Source organism: Myotis yumanensis, unplaced genomic scaffold (genome assembly GCF_028538775.1).
Source record: "Myotis yumanensis isolate MYYU_CA2020_CCGP unplaced genomic scaffold, mMyoYum1.0.hap1 SCAF_23, whole genome shotgun sequence".
In the NCBI taxonomy this organism is placed as follows: Eukaryota; Metazoa; Chordata; class Mammalia; order Chiroptera; family Vespertilionidae; genus Myotis; species Myotis yumanensis.
In genome coordinates, this window is record NW_027223774.1 from 2,091,300 (window position 1) to 2,117,430 (window position 26,131).

Genomic DNA, 26,131 nt, shown 5'->3' on the forward strand with positions numbered 1-26,131 from the left:
ATTTTTATATTTGAAATGACAGCGCATGTAAATCAGCTGCTGCTTCTCGGATTAGGCTGTTTACGACTCGGAAGAAAACTTGTTTGTGACTTTGCCAACAGGTCAGTCGGAGTTGTAACCCTATATCGGCTCCCCACAGGTACAGGCAATGAAAAACCATGAACAACCTTTAAGAGGATGAGAAGAACCAGGCACAATAAACACTCAAATGTGCCTGTAGTGATTTGGAGGGTATAGACTTCCCATACCTAAGTTTTCTTCCTGATTCCACCAAAGTGTTTTTTTTCCTCCCAAAGTGTTTAATACTCCTCACGACAAGAGGTGGGGCTTATGGTTTCCTCTTCTTAAGCTACTGACTGCAGAGCTCGAGGACTCTGAGTCTCTGCTCTGGTGCCTGACGTTTTTATACACCTTCTCAAATGCTAACATCCAATCAGAAACCTCAGTCTCCACCCCTTAATCTCATTGGGATTATTTCCTCTCTCCAGATTAATGGATTGAGAGATGGTTTGGGAGGGGCAAGATTGAGGTCTGGCTCATTGATTCCTTCCACCCACACTGACTGAGGTTGACTGATGGCCCCCAGTTGTCATCCTCCATGTGAGCCAGTGGAGGTGTAATGGTTTCCTGATGTTAAATAGGAAAAAACACAACCTGAGAGCATGGTTGCTGTGGGTCTTTGGTCACATTAGACTAATCCAATTGTATTCACAGTTAAAACAGCCAACGCCCACAGCTGACACCTTTGGTGTCATCCCCAAAGAAAACAAATGAAATGTGTCCATGCATCAGGTAAGGTTTTATGTCAGGTGACATAGCAGATTATGAGCTCCACTGGGATTAAGGGGTGGGCAATTGAGCATGTGGGTGGACCTTCAGACCTTAAGGCTTCTCTGAGGAAGGACAGGTAAAAATCACCATGAGGGTCAGGGCTGGACAGGGTAGGGTGGCCATCCTAATTGAACCCTGTGAATGACCCAGAGCCATGTAACAGATGGGTGTTTTTTCTTGGAGAGAAGAGAGATGGAAAGACTCTTCTCTGGGTGAATTTGGCATTTCAAAGGAGACAAGTTGGAGTAGAGACAGTGCCATCCTGGAAGGCAAAGGGAGAAATTCTACCTTCTGTCCCTCCCAGGAGAAAAGGGTGGGTCTCCTCTGGAAAAGATGAGATTAGATCAGCAACTCGGTGGAGAAGATTAAATCTAAGAATGTGATTGGAGGGAAAGAGGCCAGACCTGGGAGTTAGATATTTTCAATCCTGAAAGGCACTAAATGCAGGTGCATGGGCTCTTTAGGATCTCAGAGCCAGGGAGAAAAATAAACATGGGCGAATCACACGTTACCATGTCACAACATGGCAGCTGCCACCAGGAAACGTTTATCTCAGAGTCAGGATTCTTCCACAGAGAATACTTCCAAGACAGCAAATGTCTTCCCTCACTACACCCTGTCTCCCTGCCCCCGTTCCTGCCCCCTTGGCACTGCTTCACTTCACCACACCCCCAATGATCTCTCTTATGACCACCAGCCCCCAAAGTCTCCACTTCAGTAAGCCTATCCCTCAATATCACTCAGTTCTGTATTTATCTGACAGCCTTGTGGTCTGCTGGACCAGATGCTTTTTGAAGCCATTGAGCAATCATGGCTCCTTAGACATCTGTGGAATGAATAGGTGGCTCTTGGCAGTGTGATGAAGGCCAGCTGAGGCCAGCCCATTGCTGCCACATGGAGCTCTTTTCTTGCACAGCCTTCCTGTAGGTCCCCATCCTTCTCCTGTCAGTCACTCATCCCACAGACAACCCTGAGCACCCAGTGTGTGTGCCAGGCTCTGACTCTGGGAAACTCTGAGTCACGTAAAGAAGACTGCGGCACTGAACACATTCTGGAGTGATGAGTGGAGGCCCCTGGTGAGTGCTGATGCCTGGAGCCAGAGGTGTCCTGGAAAGGGACAGCACAAGCCCAGGCTGCCTCCACTAGGAATAATGGAATTTGTCTGCAGTACAATATCACCGCTAAGCACACGCATGTGGGCCCAGGAGCCAAGCGCAAAATAGACCCAGACATGCCCAGTGGGTTCAGAGCTGGGCTTCTGCTGGCATTTCCTGGAATGGAGAGGCAGTTTTTCACAAGTGCGAGCAGGCATGATCGGGGACCATCCTGCCTGGGTTGAAATCCCAGCTGGGAGACGCATTCCCAGTGTGAGCTCAGGCTAGTCACTCTCCAGGGCTTGTTTCCTCATCTATGAGTAGGAATGACATTGAGACTCTGCCTAGGGTTTCTATCATACATGGTGGTGCTGACTGTCGAAGTCTTCCCCTGGAGGCCCAGGTCCTATCTCTTAGTTCTCCACAACTCAATGTTTTTTCTGTCCTTTTAAATTTTAATTTAATTTTATTTATATTTAACTTGTTGTTGTAGCCAATCCTCTTTCAAGGGTATGTTTTCCATTGATTTTCCATTTTTTACTTTTTTATTGTTATTTATTTATTTTTCCATCCAGTGATTGTTAGAGAGAGTAGAAGGGAGAGGAAGAGTCAGAGAAACACGTTGATTGAGAGACACACTGATTGGTTGGCTCCCCCATGTGACTGGACCAGGGCCAGGGTCAAGCCTGCAAGCAGTTCATGCTCTTGACTGGAATGGAACCCTTTGGTCCACAGACAGGCTCTCAATCCAATGAGCCAAACCGGCTAGGATTTGATTATTTCCTAGAATGTGGAAAGACAAAAAAGCAAGAAAAATATCATAGAATAGTTCTAGTCATTCATTTTTTTTTTTTGCTAAATAGAAGAAACAACCGTAGTTTGTTGTTTGCTTGTTTTAGTGGCAGAACATGTGAGACGGGCAGCTGGTGGCAGGTTCTGGAGGATGAGAGGCAGGAGCTGGTTCCCCTCTGAGGCTGGGGGAGCTGAGGCAGCTTAGAGCCCTCTGAGTCAGGAGGGGAGAGAAGCTGAGCTCTGGGGAGAATATGGGTCTGTTTCCTCTGTTCCGGCTCTTTTCAGAGTCCACCGTGACTCTGGTCTTAACAGAATCAGCATCTCTCAATCCAACTCTCTCTGGAACTCTGTTTTTGTTTCTCTTGTTAATCCTCACCCAAGGTTATTTTTCCCATTGGTTTTCGAGAGAGAGAGAGGAATGGAGGAAAGGAGAGAGGGGGGGAGGGAGGAAGATGGGGAGAGAAAGAGAGAGTGAGAACAATTAATTAGTTCTTGGATAAGCTTCTGCTGTACAAGTTTATGACCTGCATGTCCCTGGAGCTATTAATAGCAGTTAGACCTTCACCAGAGGACACACCCAGGAGAGAGACCCCTCCAATGCCTTGTGTGTCCCAAGGGGTTCATTCAGGCCTCGGACCTCCACATCCACCAGCGGATCCACACGGGGGAGAAGCCCTTTGGCTGTAAAGTCTGCAAGAAGAGGTTCACCCACGAGTCCACGCTGCGTGGAAGATCTCCACTGTCAACACCACTGTCCAGGACAGGTGCCCGAGGTGGGTACTAACCGTCACACCTGCTCATAGAAAAGGAACAGGCCGGGGGCGGGGGGGAGGGGGTGACTGTCCCGAGGTCACACAGGGAATGAGTCCTGAGCTGGGATTTGAACCAAGTAGGGTGCCCTGGGCATGCCACCAGCGGGTCCACACACAGGAGAAGCCGTACAAGTGCAACGTGTGCCACAAAAGTTCGGCCACCACAGGAACCTCAATGTCCAGATCCTCAGCCAAGAACCACCTCATTAGCATCCCACAGGCACCTGTCACTCAGGAGAAGCCCAGAGTTTCAGGAGCTCAGGGCCAGGAGCCAGGAGCAGAGACCAGACCCTGTGTCTTATCTCAGGGCAGAAATCAGGAGAGGAGTGTGGTTCCAGGAGGGGACATGGAACTGGGGTGGGTCGTCCCATTGGGCTGGACAGGCTCTGCCCCCCACCCCATGTCTGAGCAGTTTCTGCTCGCTCTGCTGGGCTGGGTGGGGCATGTGCTGGGGGTGTTCCAACCAATTGGTGGGGGATTCCCACCAATTCTGAGTTTCCTGCACCTCTCTGTGTCCTAAAGTCCCCGACAGTGAGGGACCCGAGCACAGGGTTCCCTGTGGGATCTGAGCCAAGCCTGGGGTGAGGGGGCCAGTGAGCAGCTCAGCCATGTGTGTAGGGTCTGCTCCTTTCCTCAGCCTGAGGGAGGTGTAGGCTTAGGTGTGGGTGTGATTGGACAACTGATGAAATTGATGGGCAGACGTTGGGTTATAACTTCAAAATACTGGCAAAATAAAATAAGATCCGAACACACACACACACACACACACACACACACACACACTTACTGAGAATCTTAGTCTGTGGTGTAATGGCATCTATACTAATAAAGGAGTAATATGCTAATTAGACCAGACATCTTCCAGGCGTTCTTCGGGACAAAGCCATGGTGGCGGGGGCCGAGTCAGAGGCGGTTAGGGCGATCAGGCCAGCAGGCAGAGGTGGTTAGGGGTGATCAGGCAGGCAGGAAGGCAGAGGCATTTAGGGACTGTCAGGCAGGCAAGCAGGGGAGCAGTTAGGGGCATCAGGCTGGCAGGCAGAGTAGTTAGGGGAGATCAGGCAGGCAAGCAGGGGAGCAGTTAGGGGCATCAGGCAGGCAGGCAGAGTAGTTAGGGGTGATCAGGCATGCAGGCAGGGGAGCAGTTAGGGCAGGGGTTCTTAAACTGGACCGGAGGCCGGAACAAAAGCATGGATGGAGTATTTGTGTGAACTAATATAAATTCAAAGTAAACATCATTACATAAAAGGGTACGGTCTTTTTTTTATTTTTAGTTTTATTCATTTCAAATGGGCCCTAGTTTGCCCACGGCTGAGTTAGGGACATCAAGCAGGCAGGCAGAGTAGTTAGGGGCGATCAGGCAGGCAGGTAGGTGAGCGGTTAGGAGCCAGCATTCCCGGATTGTGAGAGGGATGTCCCCCAAGGGGTCCCAGATAGGAGAGGGTGCAGGCCAGGCAGAGAGACCTCCCCCCCCCCCTTTCACAAATTTCATACACCGGGCCTCTAGTTATGATATAAGAATGATGTGTGTTTCTTCCTGAAATCCTGCAGGGGGTGCCCTTTTCTCTGTCTCCCTGGGAGATTGGGGCTCTTTTCTCTCTGTGTGTCTCCTGTACTGTGAGTGTGTGTTGCTTTGTGTACATGAGGCAGGAAAGGGTGAGAGAGAGAAATCCCTAGAGAGACTGTGTCCATTGGTCAAGTCTCAGAAGTAGTTTGACTGGGCGACATGCCGGGCCTGTTCTTCCCCTTGGACATTGTAATGCTTTATCTTCTCATTTCAGGTCGCCACACATGATCCAACAAGGAAACCAGTCACATTTACCATTACCGCAGCTTCTGCTCCTCCTATGAGCTCTGTGTGAGGACTCACATGTCCCAGTCATGTGAGTGCAGTGAGCATGAAGAGCACATGTGCTCACAGCACCCCTGACCTCTGTTCTGTAGTAACGTCCACTTTCCTCTCTCCCGGGAGGAAGCAGAGGCAGAGAGTGGGAAGCAACATCCCCAGACAGCACTAAGCTCACTCCTCAGTGACCTTGACACCAGATCAGAGCTGTGTGGTCCAGAGGTCTGAGTTCCCACCACCTGCCCTGTGCTCCTCCCCATGGTCCTGTCCCCATCCTGTGTCACAGATGAGGGAATGGGGTCCTGAGAACTCAATGCTGGTGGTGCCAGTGTCCTGAGCCTATGAGGGGGGAGGTGAGAGGAGGAACAGATCTGGAGATGCAGGAGCTGAGGGTGATGGGGATTCACTGTCCCCTTCCTGTGCCACCTGCACTGCAGTTTCATAAGCTGCACCCACTGCTGCTGAAGGGAAAGGACATTTGGTGACTCTGGGATTTTTAAAAAACTGGAGTCTCCCTGCTTGTACTTGGTAATGGCGTCAGGGGCCTATAGGGGCAGGAAGACCCTGCCTCTGATGAACGTTACTCACTGAACCCGCCCATGTCCATCTTAGGGCTGCATCTGAGGGACCCTTGTTATCTATAATAATAAAAGCATAATATGCTGATTAGACTGGACAGCCAAAGGAAGGCAGGCAGAGTGGCTAGGGCAAAGAGATAGGCAGGCAGAGTGGTTAGGGGTGATCAGGCAGGCAGGCAGAGTGGTTAGGGGTGATCAGGCAGGCAGGTAAGTGGTGAGGGGTGATCAGGCAGGCAGGCGAGTGGCTAGGAGCCAGCAGTCCCAGATTGCGAGAGGGATGTCCGACTGCCAATTTAGGCCTGAACGGGATCCTGCTCAGGTCTAAATTGGCAGTCAGACATCCCCCGGGCATCCCTGATCACTAGAGGGTGAAGGTGGGCTGATGGACCGCCCTTCCCGTGCACAGATTTTGTGCACCAGGCCTATAGTTTACTCATAAAAGCTCCCACAGCTTTGGTGGGACGCCTGGCATATTCTGGGTGAAGTGGAGCTCAGAGCACCAGCCTGGTGCTCCTTCAGGGAGACAGTGGGCAGAGAGCGCCCCCTGCAAGAGGAGGGGCGGGGCCCAGTCCCAGGCCCAGGACTGGCTCTCAGGTCTCAGCCCCAGGGAGGAGTCTGGAGCAGAGCAGCTCAGTGTTGGAGACTCCCCTTCTCCCTGGGGTTTCCCTTCTCCATCTCAGATTCCCTGTTGGGTCCTCCTTCCCTGATACACATGAGGATGCCTCACTGCTCACTCCCATTGGGTATCTGGTTTCAAGAGAAGCCAATCCGCCTTCCATGATATAACCTCTCAGGGGACCCGCCCGGACTCAGATGGTCCCAGGACACCAAGGATGCGGGTCCTGAGGCCACCCCACCCTCCTCCTGCTGCTCTCGGGGGCGCTGGTCCTGACCCCCAGCTGGGCCGGTGAATGTGGGGACAAGGGGGCGGCGGTGTGGGGAGGAGCAAGGGGACACGGCGGGGCGCTGGCCCTGCCTTCCGTTCGCCCCCCAGGCCCCCACTCCTTGCGGTATTTCTTCACCGCGGTGTCCCGGCCCAGGCGCGGGGAGCCCCGGTACCTCCTCTTCGGCTACGTGGACGACACACAGTTTGTGCGGTTCGACAGCGACGCCCCGAATCCGAGGATGGAGCCGCGGGCGCCGTGGATGCAGCAGCCGTGGGTGGAGCAGGAGCACCCGGGGTATTGAGAGGAGCAGACGCTGAGGGCCAAGGGAACCGCACAGACTCACCCAGTGGACCTGCAGACCCTGCGCGGCTACTACAACCAGAGCGAGGACGGTGAGCCGCGCGCCGGGCCCGTCACGACCACCTCCCTCCCCACGGACAATGAGACCCAAACTCTCACACAAAAGCAGGAACAGGCAGACTATCCACCAAAAACAGAGAGATAACAAACACCCAGGAGATGAGGGCGGAGAGCGGGACCCTGGCTTGAGCTCAGGCTGACCTGCCCAGGAAGGGCTCGCTGTCCAGGGTCCTGGAGATATGCTTCATTAGGACACGTGACAAGGCCTGGGGGAGTCCTGAATCCCTGTGTCTGTGTGTGTGTGTGTGTGTGTGTGTGTGTGTGTGTGTGTGTGTGAGAGAGAGAGAGAGAGAGAGAGAGAGAGAGAGAGATCTCATTTGAGTGTCACTCAGGTGCCTGTTGGGATGTGATCACACCTTCAGCGCCAATAAGGACAGGAGAGAGCAGGGCGGGCTGAGGCCACAGCGCTCGCTTCCTCGCCGCCGCCACCCAGAGGACGGTCCCCTCAGACGCAGGGGGCGGGGTGGGGGGGGGCGGTGCAGCGTGAGCGCCTGAGGCCGGGGGCCCAGGAAGGGGCAGCGGAACCGGGGTCCCCGCCGCCGTCCCGGGAACCCCTGGCGTCCCCTCAGCCCCGCCCCCGACTCTGACCTTGACGCCGGCCCCGACTCAGGCTCCTCGCTGCCAGGGGCCGCCCCGGCGTCGGGGGGGCTCGGCCGTGGAGCAGGAGCGGCAGAGCTGGAGTCGGGGCGCTCACCGGGGTGCGGGGGGCACCGGCCCCGACCTCAGCCTTGGGGTCTCTCCGAGGCCTCCGGGCCGCGTCCCCAGAAGGCCTCCCGCCGGGGCCCCGCGGCCGCCCCCGCTGCTCGCTGAGCGCCAGGTCTGGGGGCTGCGAGCCCCGGGACCCAGGACGCCTGCGCGGGTCGGACCCGGAGCCGGACTCCCCTCCCCCCAAGCCGGCCCCGCGGCCCCGCCTCCACCAGCGCTGGCCTCCGCGGGGGGCCCCCGGACCCCCGACAGGCCGAGGCCGAGGCCGAGGCCGAGGCCGAGGAGCGGAGAAAGGAAGGTGGACCGCGTCCCGGACGCGGGTGGAGGGACAGGCCGGTCCCAGGAGGGACAGTCGGGCAGCCGGGGACCCGGAAAGGAGGCTGCGCGGCTCCCAGCAGCTCTGTGGGTCTGAGTCCTGGGCGGGTCCTGCCCGCCGCCCCCTCCGGGAAGGCTTCCTGGGTCGCCCTGCGCCCCGTGGGGCCTCCTCGCTCCTGGGCGCTGTGTCCCCAGAGGCGGCGGGTGCTGGGAGCGGCGTGCGCTGTGCTGTCTCCATGGACGCGCAGGGGACCGGCCTGCGCTGGGCGATGGCGAGTCCCAGAGACGCGGTCGGTGACTCAGAGCAGCAGCCGCTCCATGTGGAGGGGAAGGGGCTTCTCCACCAACAGAGTCACCTCCTCCCCAAGTCGCCACGCGCCTGGGGCCGCCCTCCTCTCAGCCTCACAGCGGGAGGCTTGTTGGAGGGGACGCGGCTGGAGAAACCCCCGCCTCCCTCCCTCCCGCTCTGCCCTGCCCCGTGGGAACCCGCCCCGGCCCCTCAGCAAAGCCATCAGCTCTGGCTCCCGGGGGAGCCCCCTCTTTCTGAGAGAGAGGGAGGGGCTCCCTCCTGCTGAGCACAGTTTTCAATGAGAAAAGGAGCCGCACTGATCAACTGTCCTGATCACAGAGGGAGAGGCCATGGCCACACACACAGCCCAGAACGAGCAGGATCCTGCGAAATGGGTGCCTGTGGGGTCAGTGCCCCGAGGCTCACACTCAGGGAGAATGCATTTCAATTATGGGGTACAAAACGCACACATAATAGAGAAAACAAACCAACACCACCCCCACCCCCCTTAAAGCCTTGAGGTTGGGCCCAATGAAGAGTGGCCTTTGGGGTGAACAAGCCCTTTGCTGCCCCTGTTGGCGCCCGAAGGTGTGGCTGCAGGAGCCGCCTCCCTCCCGCGGGGGGCGCTCTGCACAGGGAACTCGCCACAGGCCAGCGACTCAGGTGAAGCTTTAAAGGCCCAGGAGCTCCGGGCGGACGCTTCCCACTCAGCTCCCGGGGCTCCTCACACTAAGGTGCCCCGCAGGCGGGGAGCTGCAGGAGGCAGATGGGGGAGGGGGTCAGAGGTCCCACCTCCACGGGGGTCATGGCAACGAGACCCCAGCTCCCCCTCATCCCCCCGCAGACTCCCTGGGGGAGAAGCAACCAGGTGTGGGGACCGGAACCCCAAAGGGAAGAGGAGCCTCCTGCGCCGCCCGCAGCCAGAGCTGGGGACCCTGAGCCGCGTTCACCCCGCGGAGGCGCCCGCACCTCCCTCCTGGGAGGGGCCCCCGCGGGTCCGGGCCCAGGAGGAGCCGCCCCAGCACCAGGCCCGGCTCCTGGGCCGCTGGTCCCGCTCTGGGGCCTGAAGGGGGACAGCGCCACCCCCGCTGCTGCTCTCAGGGCTCAGCAGGTCTGAGGTCCGCCCTCTCCTGGGACCGTCCTCAGGGCGAGGCCTTTGGGGGGGAAGCCGGGCTGGGCCCCGGGCGCCACTGATGGGAACCCGGGCCGCGGGCATCCACAGACCAAGCCTGAACTGAGAGCTGGGCAGACGGGCCGCTCTGCTCTGGGGAAGCGGCGGGGAAGGTGGACGAGCAGGGGTAGACCCGCACAGGCACAGCCTGGAGCCGCGCAGTCCTGCGGGGAGGGGGTGGGGGAGGCGGGTCCTGGGGGCGGACGCACCCCGACAGGGAGGAGCTGTGCGCCAGGAGCCGCAGGTGCCCGCGCCCTGGGCCGCCCGCGGCAGCTGGAGAGGAGCCTCAGGGGACCCATCCCTGCCTCCCTGCCGCACTTGGAGCTCAAGGCCAACTCCCAGCTGCAGCCTGAGCTGCTACAGACCCTGGGCGGCTGCGGGCCCAGCGGGCCCGGCCACAGGCGAGTCCCAGGCGGCCCTGAGGGCCCTGCAGGCCCGAGAGGGGGGGGATGGGGGGCGCTCAGGAGCGTCGGGCCTCGGTGCTGCGTGGGGGGCTGAGGGCAGCCACGCGTCGCAGGGGAGGCCCCGGCAGAGGGCACCCCGACCACAGGCTGCTTCTGTGGCCTCCGGGCCTGAAGACTCAGGACCCCGTGGGCGCCCCGCTGCAGCTCAGGACCCAGGAGCCGCCTGGGCGGCGACCAGTTCCCTCCCCGGGGAGGCCCGCAGCCTGGACCTGTCCGGCCCGCGCCCTGCCCGCATTTGGGGGCGGGTCCCGGGACTCAGCCTCACAGCCAGTGCAGAGGGCTCCTCCCGGAGGGGGCGGGCGAAGGGGACACTGAGCAGAAGCGCCCAGAATAAACCAGTGACACAGCCCACAACCCCCAGGTCCCAGCAGCAACAGCGGAGATGGTGGCAGAGCCCCCAAGCTCTCCCTGCGGGCCAGGCCTGGGCAGCAGGAGACAGCCGCCCCCCCCCCCGCCTCCTCGCCCCCCCCCCCCCCCCCCCCGCCTGGTTGCTGACATCAGCAGTGTGTTTCCCCTCCCTCAGACTGATACTCCCATCATTTCCTTTCATCTTTCCCAAACCGATGGATTTTAATTTCTATTTTTCTTATTCCACATTCTCATTATTGTTCACATGTGTTTATTACAAATACACTTGTTTGACATTCACATTTCTTCTTTTCCACATTGTTTCCTCATGTGCGTTACTTGTGGAGTGGGTGGTGGATGCTGTTAGATATTGGACTTCAGAGAGAAGGAGAAGCAGCCCCCACGGGAACTGGTCGGACACACGAGGCCTCAGTGCTGACGGGAGCTGGCCCGGAGCTCACAGCTGGGCCGGGTTCCTCTCCTGCTGGACACAAGTCACCTCTCAGAGCATCACCCTCAGACTCGGCCGCACTGAGGCCCTGACAAGTGAGACAGAGCCGCACCCACTCCCTGCGTGTAAACACAGACACAGACAGGACCCCTTGCAGCTCACAGAGGACCACACAGCTCCCTGCGCAGGCTCCTGGCAGCGAGGCTGCTTCTCCCCAGCGGCCCCTCCACCCTCGCTGCAGGCGGCCTTGTCCCTCGATGGTCACTGAGCTGCACCCCCATAGAGCTGCCCCTCCTGACACCCCCATCTAGAGCAGCCTGCTCCCCAGACCCTCCCCCAGGCCGCCCATCCAGAGCCCACACCCTAGATATGTCCTCTCTCCCCACTTCCCACTCGGATGCCCCATGGTCCCCATGGGATGTGTTCTCCCTCCAGCAATGATGATGAACCCACCTCGCCTGCCCACAGGGAGCCTCCTGGCCTTTGGCTGAGGAACACTGGGCCACGGGATCCTTCTCTGTCAACATCTTTGTGCGGCTCTGACTTTGATTCTGGCCCTGAGTTTGTATCTCTGGGGTGTGAGGTTGACATAGAAAAGTTTCATGTTTTCCTTCATGGTTTTTCATCTTTGGGTCTTGGATGGAGAAATTTTCATTACACAACTGAAAAGGCTTCATATATAATTTCATCTGGGGGAGAGCATTCCAAGGGCGAAGGGAAACAGAATTGTTAGAATGTTGGGGGGAAATTAAGGGGAGGAGCAGTAGGTAAGGGATTCTAGGGTGGAATCTAAAGGTGACACCCTCTGCTTTAGGTTGTATAAGTATGTGCAGGGCCTACAGGGAGCTGCTGTCTGTTGGGTTTAATATCCATTTTCTCTTGCGGTAAAGCCCTGTGTGCCTGCCCATGTTCACCAGGTGAACAAACACAACACCAAGGGTCCCAGGTGATGGACACAGGATGGCTGCAGTGAGGAGCGTTAGTGAACCCTTCACCCTTAAGGGGTAACTCACATTTGAGTTCATGCCTGTGCAGCTCGGTGTTAAATGCATATTAATTACACTCTCCTGGCAGCTGTGAATGAGGGTGTATCTGAGACCCACACACACCACTGAAGTCAGTGACACATGAAAACCCATGGCTTCCACGTGAAGACAACTGTCACCTCCATCCATCTATGAGCCACACGGTGTCCTGTGGGGGCAGAGACTGGAAACTAAGAGCATTTAGCTGGGCGCTGTCTCATGTGGCAGCTCCACGACCCCCATGGCGACTGAATTAAAGGTCCATGACATGCAAGTCCCCCAGCTCGGCCCAGGAGCCACGTGCCAAGGACTCAGTGGCCACAGCAGCTGGTGGCTGCCACGTAGGAGGAACCGATGCAGAGCGAGTCCTCACTCACAAAATGTCCTGCTGGACAGACTGCTCTGCACAGGTTTGGGGCCTCAGGTCAGAGCAATGGGCTCATTTGCATATAAGGGCCGGCCTGGCCGGTGCAGCCAGTGGGGTGAGCGCTGTACTGGTCACTAAAAGGTTTCAGGTGTGACCCTGGGTCAGGGCGCATAGGGGAGCCAAACAATCAGGGATTCTCGCTCGCATCCACGTTCCTCTCTTTCTCCCTCTCCCTTCCTCTCTCTCTAATGCCAATAAAAACATATTTTTTAAAATCAAAGGAATAAAATAAAAGGACCAAGATGGCTTCTCCTACAGACACGTCAGGCCTCTGTCTGGGATGTGAGCGCACACTCAGCTGGGGTGGAGAAACCACATGGGTGTCTGTGGGCCTGGTGTCTTCAGGCACAAACTGCTCCCTGTCTCAGAGGGGACACCCCTGTCCCTCCACCTCCCTCCCAGGCTGAGTACACTCCCTGTCGGATTTTCAGGGTGAGCTCTCTTCTAGAAGGTCCTAGGGGGCAGTGCTGTGAGCTCAGTTTTGGGGTGCAGGGATCCGCTCCCTTATGCAGAGGGATTCTGGGAAGATAAGAGGAGGGAAAGGCAGGGACAGTTGGGATTCTCTCCCTGGTTTATCCAGATCAACCTTTCTCAAAGTGCAGTCTGTGGAACCCTGAAGTATCCGAGAGCCTTTCCTGGGAGGTGGGGGTTCAGAACTGCTGCAGGAGATGAAGGACATCCTGGCCTTTTCACTCTGCTGACATGGGCCCTGAGACCAAGCTCAGCAGGAATGGGCTGACACACGACCTCCATGGTCCTTCCTCTTCCCCAGCACTAACCTGCAGAGAGAAGACAGACAGACAGAGAACAAAACCAGTTTCACTTTTAAAAGACACGACATGATTGAAGGAGGTGAAATTATTCTCTTCACTGAAGCCTCATCCTTCCATCCACATTTTTAAAACATCGTGGCCGCCGGTGGAGATACCCCAACATGAATGCAGTGCCTGCATGGCCCATAACCACAGGACAATGACCACCACCCTCCCAACAACCAGCATTCAGAGCCTCCTGGAATCCGCCCAACAGGATCCTACAGCAGCCACAGACTCAGCCACAGAGAGCAGACTGCTGGCTGCTGGAGGGCAGGGGAGAGACTGGGCACAGCAGGTGAAGGAGAAGGAGCTACAACAAGGTCCTTACAGTGTGGTCATGGGGAGGGAAAGGACAGTACAGGGAACAGAGTCAATCATATTGTACCAACTACATGTGAGGTCACATGGTACTAGATGTATGGGGGTGATCACTGTATAAGTTATATGAATGTCTAACCAGAGTTGTACACCTAAACTCATACAATATTGTACATCAACTATATTTGAAAAATTAAAAATATTTTTAAAAAGAAGACATATGTATGTTGCATTCATTACACAAATGGATTAATTTCTTAACTGTCTTTAATAAAAATGGAGGATAAAAAAACCTTAGACGATGGCCTGGGAAGTACACAAAAACACTTCTGCCACATTCCCAATTCTCATGTACCAGGGAGATCATGTGTGGGCCTGAGCTAGCCTCTTTCTCATGGGATCCCATGTTTACTTTTTTTCAAAATTATATTTTATTGATTTTTTACAGAGAGGAAGGGAGAGGGATAGAGAGAAACATTGATGACAGAGAAATATTGATCAGCTGCCTCCTGCACACCTCCTACCGGTTAGGGCCCATGTTTACATTTTTTAAAAAATTGAGCCCTAGCTGGTTTGTCTCTATGGTTGGAGCATAGGTCTGCGGACTGTAGGGTCCCATGTTTGATTCAGGTCGAGGTCACATGCCCAGGATGTGGTCTCAATTCCCAGTAGGGGACGTGCAGGAGGCAGCAGATTCATGATTCTCTCTCACTATGGTTGTTTCTATCTCTCTCTCCCTCTCCCTTCCTCTCTGAAATCAATAACAATATATTTTTAAAAATTTTATTTCAGAGAGGAACTGAGAGGGAGACAGAGATGGAAACATCCATGATGGGAGAGAACCATGGATAGGCCACCTCCTGAATGCCCCCCACTGGGGATCTAGCCTGCAAACCTGCAGGTGCCTCACCGGGAATAGAACCCTGGCCTCATGGTTCATAGGTCAGTGCTCAGCCACTGAGCCACACCTGGCCTGGCCCATGTTTACGTAACAGAACGAATGGCACAGACACTAATATTGCTGAGATCTGGTGAACTGGCTCACACTTTCTCAATAATGAACATGAGTGCCCAAGCTGGTTTGGCCCGGTGGGTAGAGCATCAGCCTCCAGACTGAAGGTCTGATTCCAGTCAAGGGCACATGTCCGAGTGGTGGGCCCAATCTCCAATGTGGGCCCAATGCCCAATGGGGCGAGCAGGAGGAGGCCAATCAAAGATTCTCCCTCATCATTCATGTTTCTATCTCTCTCCCTCCCTCTCCTTCCTCTCTGAAATCAACAAAAATATATTTTTTAAAAAAATGAATGTGAGCTTCTCCCTTCAGGAAATATCACTTGGCAGGTGCCAACTGACAGTCCTGTTGTCTTGATACAATGTCAGCCCCCAAGAGAAAACCAGAATTTTGGAACAAGTTGTGTCCCACCACGTGAGCTAGACCGCTCCCCAGTGCTGACACGCTTTTCTAGGGGGCTCTGTGGGAACAGCAACACCTGTGAGCTTTGATGACGTCATTAAATGCATCAGCACGGGAAGGTCTCTAGGACTTAGAGACACAAGGCCTCACTTTACATCACCTGCATGAGGACAAGAGCCACCCAGCAAGACAGCCCTGGAGACTGTGAGAGAACAGAACAGAAATTATTCAATATTCCCCAGCCAGCGGGGCTCGGTGGTTGAACATTGACCTACGGACCAGGAGGTCAGAGCTCAACTTTTTGTCAGAGCACATCCCTGGGTTGTAGGCTCCATCCCCCGTGTGGGGCGTGTAGGAGGCAACCGATCAATGATTATTTCTTATTATTGATGTTTCTATCTCTCTCTTCCTCTTCCTTCTTCTCTGAAATCAATATAAAATATATATATTTTAAAAACATGATTCCTGCTATCATCTCGCAGGCAGTGAGCATGCGACGTGGATTAATAACTGTTTCACTCTGTGTGACTCCATGAGGGTCACTATGATGACGTCACCACACACACAAGGTTATCTGGGCGCCTGCCTGTGTGTGAGGCCACACAGAGATGGGGACACCAAAACCTTGGAAAGTCCCTGAACAGCACAGCGCCCGGGCCAGGCCTCGGGGACACTGTGACGGGCGCCCCGCGCAGGAGGAGGGGCAGGACCGAGTCCCAGGGCCCAGGCCTGCGCTCAGGGCTCCGCAGGGGACAGAGTCTGGGGGGGCAGCTCCGTGGTGGGGACTCCCCAGCGCCCTGGTTTCACTTCTCCTCTCCCAACCTGTGTCGGCGCCTCCTTCCTGGAGACTCGTGACGCGGGCCCAGTTCTCACTCCCATTGGCTGAGCGGTTTCCTGAGCAGCCAATCAGCGTCCCCGCGGCTCCCGGTTATAACTCTTCTGCGGAAGCGCCCGGACTCAGACCGTCCCCCCGACGCCGAGGACGCGAGTCATGAGCCCCCCCACCCTCCTCCTGCTGCTCTCGGGGGCGCTGGTCCTGACCCCCAGCTGGGCCGGTGAGTGCGGGGTCGGAGGGGGCGGCGGTGCGGGGAGGAGCGAGGGGACCCGGCGGGGGCGCGGGGCCGGGAAGGCGCGTGTCCAGCCCCGGCCCTGCCCCCCGTCCGCCCCCCAGGCCCCCACTCCATGAGGTATTTCTACACCATCGTGTCCCGGCCCGGCCGCGGGGAGCCCCGCTTCTTCGTCGTCGGCTACGTGGACGACACGCAGTTCGTGCGGTTCGACAGCGACGCCCCGAATCCGAGGGCGGAGCCGCGGGCGCCGTGGATGCAGCAGCCGTGGGTGGAGCGGGAGGACCCGGAGTATTTCCACCGGAACACCCAGATATTCAAGGGAGCCGCAGAGATTTTCCGATTGAACCTGCAGACCGCCCTCGGCTACTACAACCAGAGCGAGGACGGTGAGCCGCGCGCCGGGCCCGTCACGACCCCCCTCCCCACGGACGGGCCGGGGTCGCCCCGAGGGTCCGGGTCCGAGCGTCACCCCGAGGCGGCGGGACCCGCCCGGCCCCCACCCGGGAGGAGCCGCGGGGACTTTGACCCGATTTCACTTTCAGTTTTAGATTCAGTCCCCGCGGGGCGGGCGGGGCGGGACTGACCGCGGGGCGGGGCTGACCGCGGGGCGGGGTCAGGGTCTCACACCATCCAGAGGATGTATGGCTGCGACGTGGGACCCGACGGGCGCCTCCTCCGCGGGTACAGACAATACGCCTACGACGGCGCCGACTACATCGCCCTGAACGAGGACCTGACCTCCTGGACCGCGGCCGACACGGCGGCTCAGATCACCAAGCGCAAGTGGGAGGCGGCCGGTGTGGCAGAGCGTCAGAGGAGCTACCTGGAGGGAACCTGCATGAAGTTTCTCCTCATTCACCTGGAAAAAGGGAAGGAGACCCTGCAGCGCGCAGGTACCAGTGCCCTGGGGCCGCCCCCTCTCCCCGGCGCTGGGGCTCCTACAGGAGACAGGACAGGGGGTCAGTGTCAGACACCCCTCCTTGGGGTGAGGGAGGGAGCCCCCTGGATGTCTAGGTCAGGTACCAGAGGGCCCCCCTCCTCTCAGGGACAGATAGGGGTGCAGGCTCTCCTCTGGGGCAGGGAGACCCCCTGAAATAGCCCATCAGCGGTTCCCATGGGCCCTGCAGGGGCTCTGGGACCCACGGGGACCTTCTCTCTCAGGCCTTGTGCGCTGCCCACACCCACTGTGTCTGAGGCCTCACCCCAGCTTTTCTGAGTCACATGGCTCCCTCCCTGGGCTGTGTCTCTCTGATTCTAGAACTTTCTAAAGACTGGAAGGGCCTTCCAGGTGCCTCTGTCCAGGCTGGTGTGTGGGCTGTGTGCTCCCTCCCCCACCCCAGGTGTGCTGTCCACTCTCAGGATGGTCACATGGGCGCTGCTGGAGTGTCCCATGGCAGATGCAAAGTTCCTGCATTTTCTCCCCTCCCCTCAGACCCTCCAAAGGCACACGTGACCCACCACCCCGTCTCTGCCAGTGAGGTCACCCTGAGGTGCTGGGCGCTGGGCTTCTACCCTGCGGACATCAGCCTGACCTGGCAGCGTGACGGGGAGGACCAGACCCAGGACATGGAGCTGGTGGAGACCAGGCCTGCGGGGGACGGCACCTTCCAGAAGTGGGCGGCCGTGGGGGTGCCCCCTGGAGAGGAGCAGAGATACACGTGCCATGTGCAGCATGAGGGGCTGCCCGAGCCCCTGACCCTGAGATGGGGTGAGGAGGGGCCCTGGGCACAGAGCCTCTTCTCAGGGCAGTAGGGGCCCTGGGGGACCTCAGTGGGGTCGGGGCTTAGGCCTGGGGTCAGGGCCCTCACCCTCCCTTCCCTTCTCCTCCCAGAGCCGCCTTCTCAGACCTTCATCTTCATCATCATCGTGGGCATCGCTGGGGGCCTGGTTCTGCTGGGAGCCGTGGCTGGAGCTCTGATGTGCTGGAGGAGGCGCTCAGGTGAGCAGGGGTGGGGTCTGTGTCTCTTGTTCCACTGGGGGTTCAACTCCAGGTAGACGTGTGTCCTGCCTCCTTCATGGGAAGCACCATCCCCACCCGTGTGATGGCCAGTGTGGGGCTCTGTGCTCACACTTACTCTGTAGTGAGGCCCGTGGGAAAATGAGGGACAAACTTACCACCTGATGATGCTGGTGGTGGGGACCCCGTTCCCAGCAGCCCTAGGTCAGAGGGCAGGTCCCTGCTGAGCACAGACCTCCAGGAGGGTGGTGGGTTCAGTCCCCACACATGCACTTCCCTCAGGTTTCCTGGTCCTGCCCTGGGTCTATAGACAGGGTTCTGGAAACTTCTCTGGGGCCCAGGACTAGGGCTTCCTTTAGGACCTCATGGCCCTGCCTCCTCCCTGGTCTCTCACAGGATGTTTTCTTCCTGCAGGTGGGAAAGGAGTGATCTACGCTCAGGCTGCCAGTAAGTATGGAGGGGGGATCCCTGAGTCCCTGTGACAGTGCAGATGGGAGCCATAGGGGACCCCACCCCATAGTTCCTCCTTAGTCTCCTGCCCTGGGGCTCTGACCCTCTCTTGGTGTATCCCTCCACCCCCCAGGCAGTGACAGCAGCCAGGGCTCTGATGTGTCTCTCTCAGCTTCTAAAGGTGAGACCCTGCCGTGGGGAGGGGTGGGCAGAGGGGAGGACTGGGTGGTGGGGAGTCTGTGGGACACTGTGAGCATGAAGTGGACTGTGAGAATGTCACCAGTTACAGCCACTGACCTGAATGTGTTCATGATGCTTGTCCTCCACAGCGTGAGGCAGCTGCCTTGTGGGGACTGAGTGATGGAATGTGTTCACGCTCCCACTTCCTGACTCAGAACCTCTGATTTGGGGGCTGGCCTGCTCTGCTCCCCACACTTTCCTGTCAGCAGAGGCGGGCTGGGCCCTCCCCATCCCTGCTTTACTCCCTGGTGCTCTGAGCTGCAACTTCCTGCTTTGTATTGAAATGAGACTGTGGATTGACCTCGTGTTTTAATTCTTGCCGTGACTGGTGACGGGTAATTAAAGGAGACCCTTTTTAAATTATTTTCTCAGAGGAAATAAATGGAAGCACCAAGAACTCTGCAGATTCCTGTTTGTTTTGTGCTCTTTGCAGGGGGGACAGGAGAGGCTGTGAGGACAGAGTGTGGTCGGGGCCTGTGCTCAGGTGGTGCTCAGTGCATCGTGGGCTTTGATGTGGTCACTCCTCAACGGGTCACCTCTCTGCTCCTCTGACCTTGTCCCTCAGTGTTCCCTGTCCCACCAGGGCCTGAAGGTTCCAACCCTCTGATCAGCTTGGTCTTTCTGGGGACCAGCCCCCACCCTGACTCTCTCTAGGACCCTCAGCCAAGAGCCATCTCATCAGCGTCCCAAAGACACTTGTCACTTTCGATATGCCCAGGGTTTTAGGAGCTCAGTGCCAGGAGGCAGGGGCAAAGACCAGACACTTTCTCAGATCCATTAATAGCAACAGTGACCCAATAATTGAAGATGCTGGCACCTTACTAATCCCACCTACTCATGAACACTGTGTCCAATCCATCGTCCTTTGAGGATGGTTACATGGCCTGGACACTTATGAAAATTGCCCAACAGTTGTAGTCAGAGGAGAGATTGAATTCAGCCCTAATGTGATATTGCTGCCCACCTCCCAGCATTGAGAATGACAGTCAGACAAAACCAATTGTTCACAAGAATGTGGACTCGTTCTGTCTCATATATTCCTGGTGGGAAAGTAAGTTGTTCCAAACCTGGTGGAAAATGCATTGGCCGCACTCCCTGCATCTAGGGACTGAGAGCAGGATGGGGTGTCAGGGGGAGTCAGAGGCTGAGTGTCACTGACAGGATGACAGGAGATCACACATGGGACGAGGGAGAGAGAGAAAGGCTCAGAAGGACAGATGGACCAAACGGAGAGATGCATGTTGGCACAAGTGTGGAGGAAAGACAACCCCTATCCATGTTGGTGAGAATGTACTTGTTCTCCAGAAAGAGAATTTCAGCCCTTGTGTACCTCAAACTACCCAACTTACATGATGGCTCCCTTCCACTGGTTGGACACTCCTACCCTGTCTCCTAATGCTTCCCAATGCGGTGCCACACATGGGCTGTCACAGCCGGGAAAGTTATTCAAGATGCCAACTCTCCCACCTCCCCTTCGAAAGAAATAAGAAAAGGAGAGGATTTAATGAGGTTACAGGGATCTCACGTATCTTGGAGTTTAGGGCGAGTCACTCTGCCCCATGGGACACCTGTACATTTCTGAGCAGAGACGGGTGAGATAAGGGGAGCATTTCCATTGGAGGGTAAGGAAATCAGGATGAAGCAGTTGATGTAGAAACACAAAGGTGGGTATGGCACCTAAGTGTTTCTTCTCAAGGGACGCTGAGGGGTACCTGTTGGCAACTCTCCCTGGACAGGATTGAAGGGACCGCAGGCCTCCAATTCAATTAGTGTCTCGAGCAAGCTGTCACAGCCTTGACTCCAGTTCTGCGGGCTGTGTTCAACGACCCCTCTTCTGCTCCATGTGACACGGGCTGGGGCAGGGTCATTGGGAGCTCGGCTGGACCAGAACATTCCAGAGGGTCCCTGACGGGTGCAGCTGGTGCTGGAAGCCGGCTGGAGGTCCTTGGGCTCTGAGATGTGTGCTGCTCCAAGCTGGGCCTCTGGCTCCAGGGGCTTGGGCCAAGGGTACAAGTGAGACCCACAGGCACCACGTGTCACACCCACAGGCCCCTCATGTCACACCCACAGGCCCTCATGTCACACTCACAGGCCCCTCATGTCAGACCCACAGGCCACTCATGTCAGACCCACAGGCCCCTCATGTCACACCCATAGGCCCTCATGACACACACGCAGGCCCCTCATTTCAGACACACAGGCCCCTCATGTCACACCCACATGTCCCTCAAGTCACACCCACTTGCCCCTCATGTCATACCCACAGGCCCTCATGTCAGACCAACAGACACCATGTTTCAGACCCATATTGCAATCTTCTTCATTATTCAAACCATTTCGTTCCAGATTTTCAAGTTTCGACCTTAAGTTGACAAACATATGAGTCCAAATGCTACCTTGAAAAAAGCAAGTTGCATCTCTATATTGTCAATTTGTATCCATTGGAAATCCTTTAATTCCAAAGTACTGTAAACAACTACATCCAGATACTTAATAATTTCAATGGTCTGTTCGATGCTTCTAAATTGGTTGAATCTTTCGCTGAACTGTTCAAATAACGAGTTTACTATATAATGGTACATAAGTATGGGCTCAATTACACTTGTTCTAGTGGCCTTCTCCAAATACTTTTTTTTTTCTGAGCTTGTGTTCATTGATTGGTCAGAAACTGCCCCAAAAGTGGTGGCGGTCAGCTTTCCTGCTCCTGAGTAACCACTTCCCAGTCAGACTGGAATGAAAGATGTGGGTGCTTCTGAGATGCTTGTCCTGGCACCTGCAGGGGAGACCTATGGGTCTGCAGTCACTGAGCCCAATGGACTGAATGAAGGTCCCGGGTTCCATTTCAGTCAAGGTCATGTACTGGTTGGGGGCAGGATCCTGGGCCCTGGTCCCGTGCTTGGGGGAGGCAACCAATCAATGTGTCTCTTTCAATAGATGTTTCTCTCTGTCTCTTCGCCTCCTTTCCACTCTCTCTAAATATCAATGGAAGATATATCCTCCAGTGAGCTTTAGCACCACCACCACCACCAACAACAACAAGAAAAGTTAAATTAAAATAAAAAAAAATAAAAAGACAAGAAAAAAATGTCTAAGAGCCAGGACAGAGCTTCCCTTGTAAGATCTCCACTGTCAACACCACTGTCCAGGACAGGTGCCCGAGGTGGGTACTAACCATCACACCTGCTCATAGAAAAGGAACAGGCCCGGGGCGGGGGGGGGGGGGGGGGGGGGGGCGGGGGATGACTGTCCCGAGGTCACACAGGGAATGAGTCCTGAGCTGGGATTTGAACCCAAGTAGGGTGCCCTGGCCATGCCTGCTCGGCCCTTGTGAAAAACTGCTTCTCCCTTCCAGGAAACACCAGCAGAAGCCCAGCTCGGGACTCACTGGGCACGTCTGGGTCTCCTGTGCACTTATCTCATGGCCCCACAAGCATGTGGTTGGTGTGATGTTGTCCTGCAGACAAATTCCATGATTCCTCGTGGAGGCAGCCTGGGTGTGTGCTGTCTGTTTCCAGGAGAGCTCAGCTCCAGGCGTCAGCACTCACTACAGTGCCTCCTCTCCTCGCTCCAGAGTCTGTTCAGTGGTGCTGTCTACTCTGTGTGAGTCAGAGTTCCCCAGAGTCAGAGCCTGGCACACACACTGGGTGCTCAGGGGTGTCTGTGGGGTGAGTGACTGACAGGAGAAGGATGGGGGCCTAGAGGAAGAGCTCCACATGGCAGCAGTGGGCTGGCCACAGCTGGCCTTCCTCACACCGCCAAGAACCACCTATTCATTGCACAAGCATCTAAGGAGCCATGATTGTTCCTGAGGGCGGGGAGCCCTTTCTGCCCTGGCCTCTGGGGTAGCTGCCTCCCATGGTGCTGCCTGCTGCCTCCTCCAGCCCCGCCTGGCCACCAGGAGCCGCCTCCCCCACCTGGCTCCTCCCTGGTCTAAGAAGACCTGTACCCCAATGTCCTCGGGTCCTTCCCAGCTGTTTCTGCCCCAAACCCCGGTTTCCCGCGAGGCGGGGGGCCAGGGCCAGTGCACGGGCGGAGCTGTCCATGGTTGGGGCTGGGGGAGTTTCCGTTCCGAGTAGACTTGACCTTATTCCTGAGTTCAAAGTAGCGTGTGTTTTTCTTTTGAATTTTGTCCCAGTTCGCAAAGGGCAATTGGAAGTCCAGGCACTCAGATCTCCCTTCCGCCCACCTCTTCTGACTCCATCCCGCCCCACCCATGGAAGGGGCCTCCGCATAGTCCCCTGCACCCCTCACTCCCTCGGGCACACACCGTATGGGGAGTGGGGGGCAACAAGGCGGGCCAGGGGCCCAGGAGAGGAGCACAGGTGGGTCCTTGGGCAGAGGGGTAGCTGTAGGCAGGGGAGGGGCCTGGCAGCGGGCTCCGTGGTCCGTGGTCCGTGGTCTGCGGTCTGCGACCCAGGAAGGCAGGAGGGGGACGGAGATGCTGGCTCTGAGAAGCGCGTGGAAAAAATTGACCAGCATCTGCCCAGAAATAAAGTCACTGATGAGGTGCCAGTCCGTCCCGGGTTCTGTGGGCACGCCACCCTCGCGGGTGAGATAGGGGTAGAGGGGTTTTGGGGAACCCACCCAGCTCCTGGGGCAGCCGTTCCTGCCCTGGAGTCTGGAGAGGGGACCCGGTGAGAGGTGATGGAGGTGAGGGCTCCCCCATTTCCACCCGCGGTAGATACGCACACCCGCTGCGGCTCCAGGATCAGGTCACCCCACATCCCTCTCAGAGGCGGGGAAAGGGTCGGCTCAGCACCAGGCCCGCCGGGGTGGTGGTTCTGGAGACTGGGCTGTGACCCGGAGCCAGGCTGTGCTCCCAGAGGTCTGTGCGGGCCTGGCTGGGGGTGGGGGGGCGGTCCTTCTGTCCCACCTCCTTGGGGTCTGGCCAGGGGCTCTGTAGTTCCTCCGCCTCTGCACCCCCTCTTATATCCGGCCCTTGGCCTGGAACAGGGGCAACGCCAGGCCCCACCCCACCTGCCGGGTGAGTGATGGGAGCAGCCTGGGCCGCCCTCGCCTGGTCCCTGAATCCATCTCAGTCCCAACTTCCAAACACACCCCGAAGCCGTGACCTCCTGGACCCCCCTCACCCTCCAAGTCCAGCCGATTCCCACGGCTCGGAACTCACGGCTTCCGATGGCTCTCAGGGGTGACGGTGACCCCTCGGCGTGACTGAGGGGGAGAGATGGCAGCGAGCCCCCGCCAAGCGGAATCCTACTGGTCTGCGACCGGGTCTCCATCGCCTGCAGAGCAGGGTGGGCCTTTTTATTTATTTATTTATGTTAAATATATTTTATTAATTTTTTACAGAGAGGAAGGGAGAGGGACAGAGAACTAGAAACATCGATGAGAGAGAAACACCCAGGAGAAGCCTTACCAGTGCGCCGTCTGCCAGAATAGGTTTGGCCACCGCCAGAACCTCAACGTCCACATGCGCACCCACTCGGGCCTGAGACCCTACCCGTGTCCCCATTGCCATCTGGCCTTCCGCCAACTGGGGACATTTAAACACCACCAAAGGACACATATCAAGGAGGCACCCCAGGGGCCCCAGGTGCCTTCTGACCAAGAAGGAAACTAGCCCTAGCCAGCTTGGCTCAGTGGATAGAGCGTCGGCCTGCGGACTGAAGGGTCCCGGGTTCGATTCCGGCCAAGGGCACATGCCTGGGTTTCGGGCTCGTTCCCCAATAGGGGGTGTGCAGGAGGCAGCCAATCAATGATTCTCTCTCATCATTGATGTTTCTATCTCTCTCTCCTTCTCCCTTCCTCTCTGAAATCAATAAAGAAATATATTTTTGCCGAAACCGGTGTGGCTCAGTGGATAGAGCGTCGGCCTGTGGACTGAAAGGTCCCAGGTTCGATTCCGGTCAAGGGCATGTACCTGGGTTGCGGGCACATCCCCAGTAGGAGATGTGTAGGAGGCAGCTGATCGATGTTTCTCTGTCATCGATGTTTCTAACTCTCTATCTCTCTCCCTTCCTCTCTGTAAAAAATCAATAAAATATATATTAAAAATAAAAAAGAAGGAAACTAACGGGTCTCTCCCTCTCCCTTCCTCTCTGACATCAATGAAAATATAGATTTTAAAAAACACATCAAGCCCTAGCCAGTTTGGCTCAGGGGATAGAGCATCAGCCTGCGGACTGAAGGGTCTCGGGTTCCATTCTGGCCTACGGCACATGCCCGGGTTGCAGGCTCGATCCCCTGTAGGGGGCATGCAAGAGGCAGCCGATTCATGATCCTCTCTCATCATGGATGTTTCAGTCTCTCTACCTCTACCTTCCTCTCTAAAATCAATAAAGATTTATATATATATATATATATATATATATATATATATATATATATATATTTGTTTTTGTTTTGTTTTGTTTTAATTGTTTTATTGCTTAAAGTATTACAAAGAGTATTACATATGTCTCCTTTTTCCCCCGCCCTTAACAATCCCCCAGCCTCCCCTAACCCCAGTGTCTTATGTCCATTGGTTATGCTTATATGCATGCATACAAGTCTTTCCGTTAATCAGAAATATATTTTTTAAAAAATACATCAGGAATCAGTGTAGAGCAGTGTTTGACAACACTTGGGAATCACTGCTAAAGAGCAATACACTGTAGAACAGTATGTGACACCACTTGGAATTCACTTCTAACAGGCTGGAAACTGTATGAAAGTGTATGAAAGCACTTTGAAATCACTGATCAACTTCACTTTCCTTTTTTCCAGTGCCCTTGGGGCACAGCCCAGGGTCGCAGGGTAGAGACCACATATTCCCTCATTGCTACTGTTGTATATTTTATAAAAAGCTAGGGACGCATGAATAAACAAGTAGAAAAACAATTCCCTCTCCCTCTCCCTCTCCCTCTCCCTCTCCCTCTCCCTCTCCCTCTCCCTCTCCCTTCCACTCAGTGGATAGAGCATCGTCCTGTGGACTGAAGGGTCCCAGGTTCCATTCCGGTCAAGGGCATGTACCTTGGTTGTGGGCACATCCCCTATAGGGGGTGTGCAGGAGGCAGCTGATTGAGGTTTCAATCTCTTTGATGTTTCTAATTCTCTATCCCTCTTCCTTCCTCTCTGTAAAAAAAAAAAAAATCAATAAAATATATTAAAAAACAAAATGGCGGCTGCCAAGTTACTGGAGGCAAAATGGCGGCTGCCTCCTGCACACCACCGCCCCCCCCCCCCCCGGGGATGGAGCCAACACCCCAGGCAGGTGCCCTTCACTGGATTCGAACCCACTACCCTTCCATCAGCAGGAGGACTCTATCGGCTAGGCCAAACCAGCTAAGGCTAAACTCCGAATTTTGACAGAAAGGATGACTTGTTTATTCCCACACAACTGTGGACAAAGGGGCCACATGCTAACCCAACGAGCTCAGGGAAGGCCTGCGTGGCCGTCGTGCAAACTGAAAGGC

The 26,131-nt window shown here is 56.2% G+C and overlaps 2 protein-coding genes across 3 annotated transcripts in view; one reads left to right on the top strand and one right to left on the bottom strand.

Annotated features, from left to right (window-relative positions):
- LOC138999559 (class I histocompatibility antigen, Gogo-B*0101 alpha chain-like) overlaps positions 1-19,113 on the top strand; it is a 41,404-nt gene extending 22,291 nt beyond the window's left edge. The window contains exons 1-8 of one of the 2 annotated variants that reach the window (XM_070401719.1): positions 15,957-16,054; positions 16,171-16,455; positions 16,687-16,962; positions 17,502-17,777; positions 17,901-18,008; positions 18,441-18,473; positions 18,610-18,657; positions 18,806-19,113. In XM_070401719.1, coding sequence (XP_070257820.1) covers positions 15,991-16,054; positions 16,171-16,455; positions 16,687-16,962; positions 17,502-17,777; positions 17,901-18,008; positions 18,441-18,473; positions 18,610-18,657; positions 18,806-18,810 — 1,095 coding nt within the window. In that variant the 5' untranslated portion in view covers positions 15,957-15,990 and the 3' untranslated portion in view covers positions 18,811-19,113. Of the gene's footprint in view, positions 1-15,956; positions 16,055-16,170; positions 16,456-16,686; positions 16,963-17,501; positions 17,778-17,900; positions 18,009-18,440; positions 18,474-18,609; positions 18,658-18,805 lie in introns of those variants that run through there. The other variant, XM_070401718.1, reaches the window with a different exon arrangement.
- LOC138999567 (saoe class I histocompatibility antigen, A alpha chain-like) overlaps positions 1-26,131 on the bottom strand; it is a 372,085-nt gene that overhangs the window by 74,988 nt on the left and 270,966 nt on the right. The gene's annotated exons all lie outside the window — the stretch shown is intronic.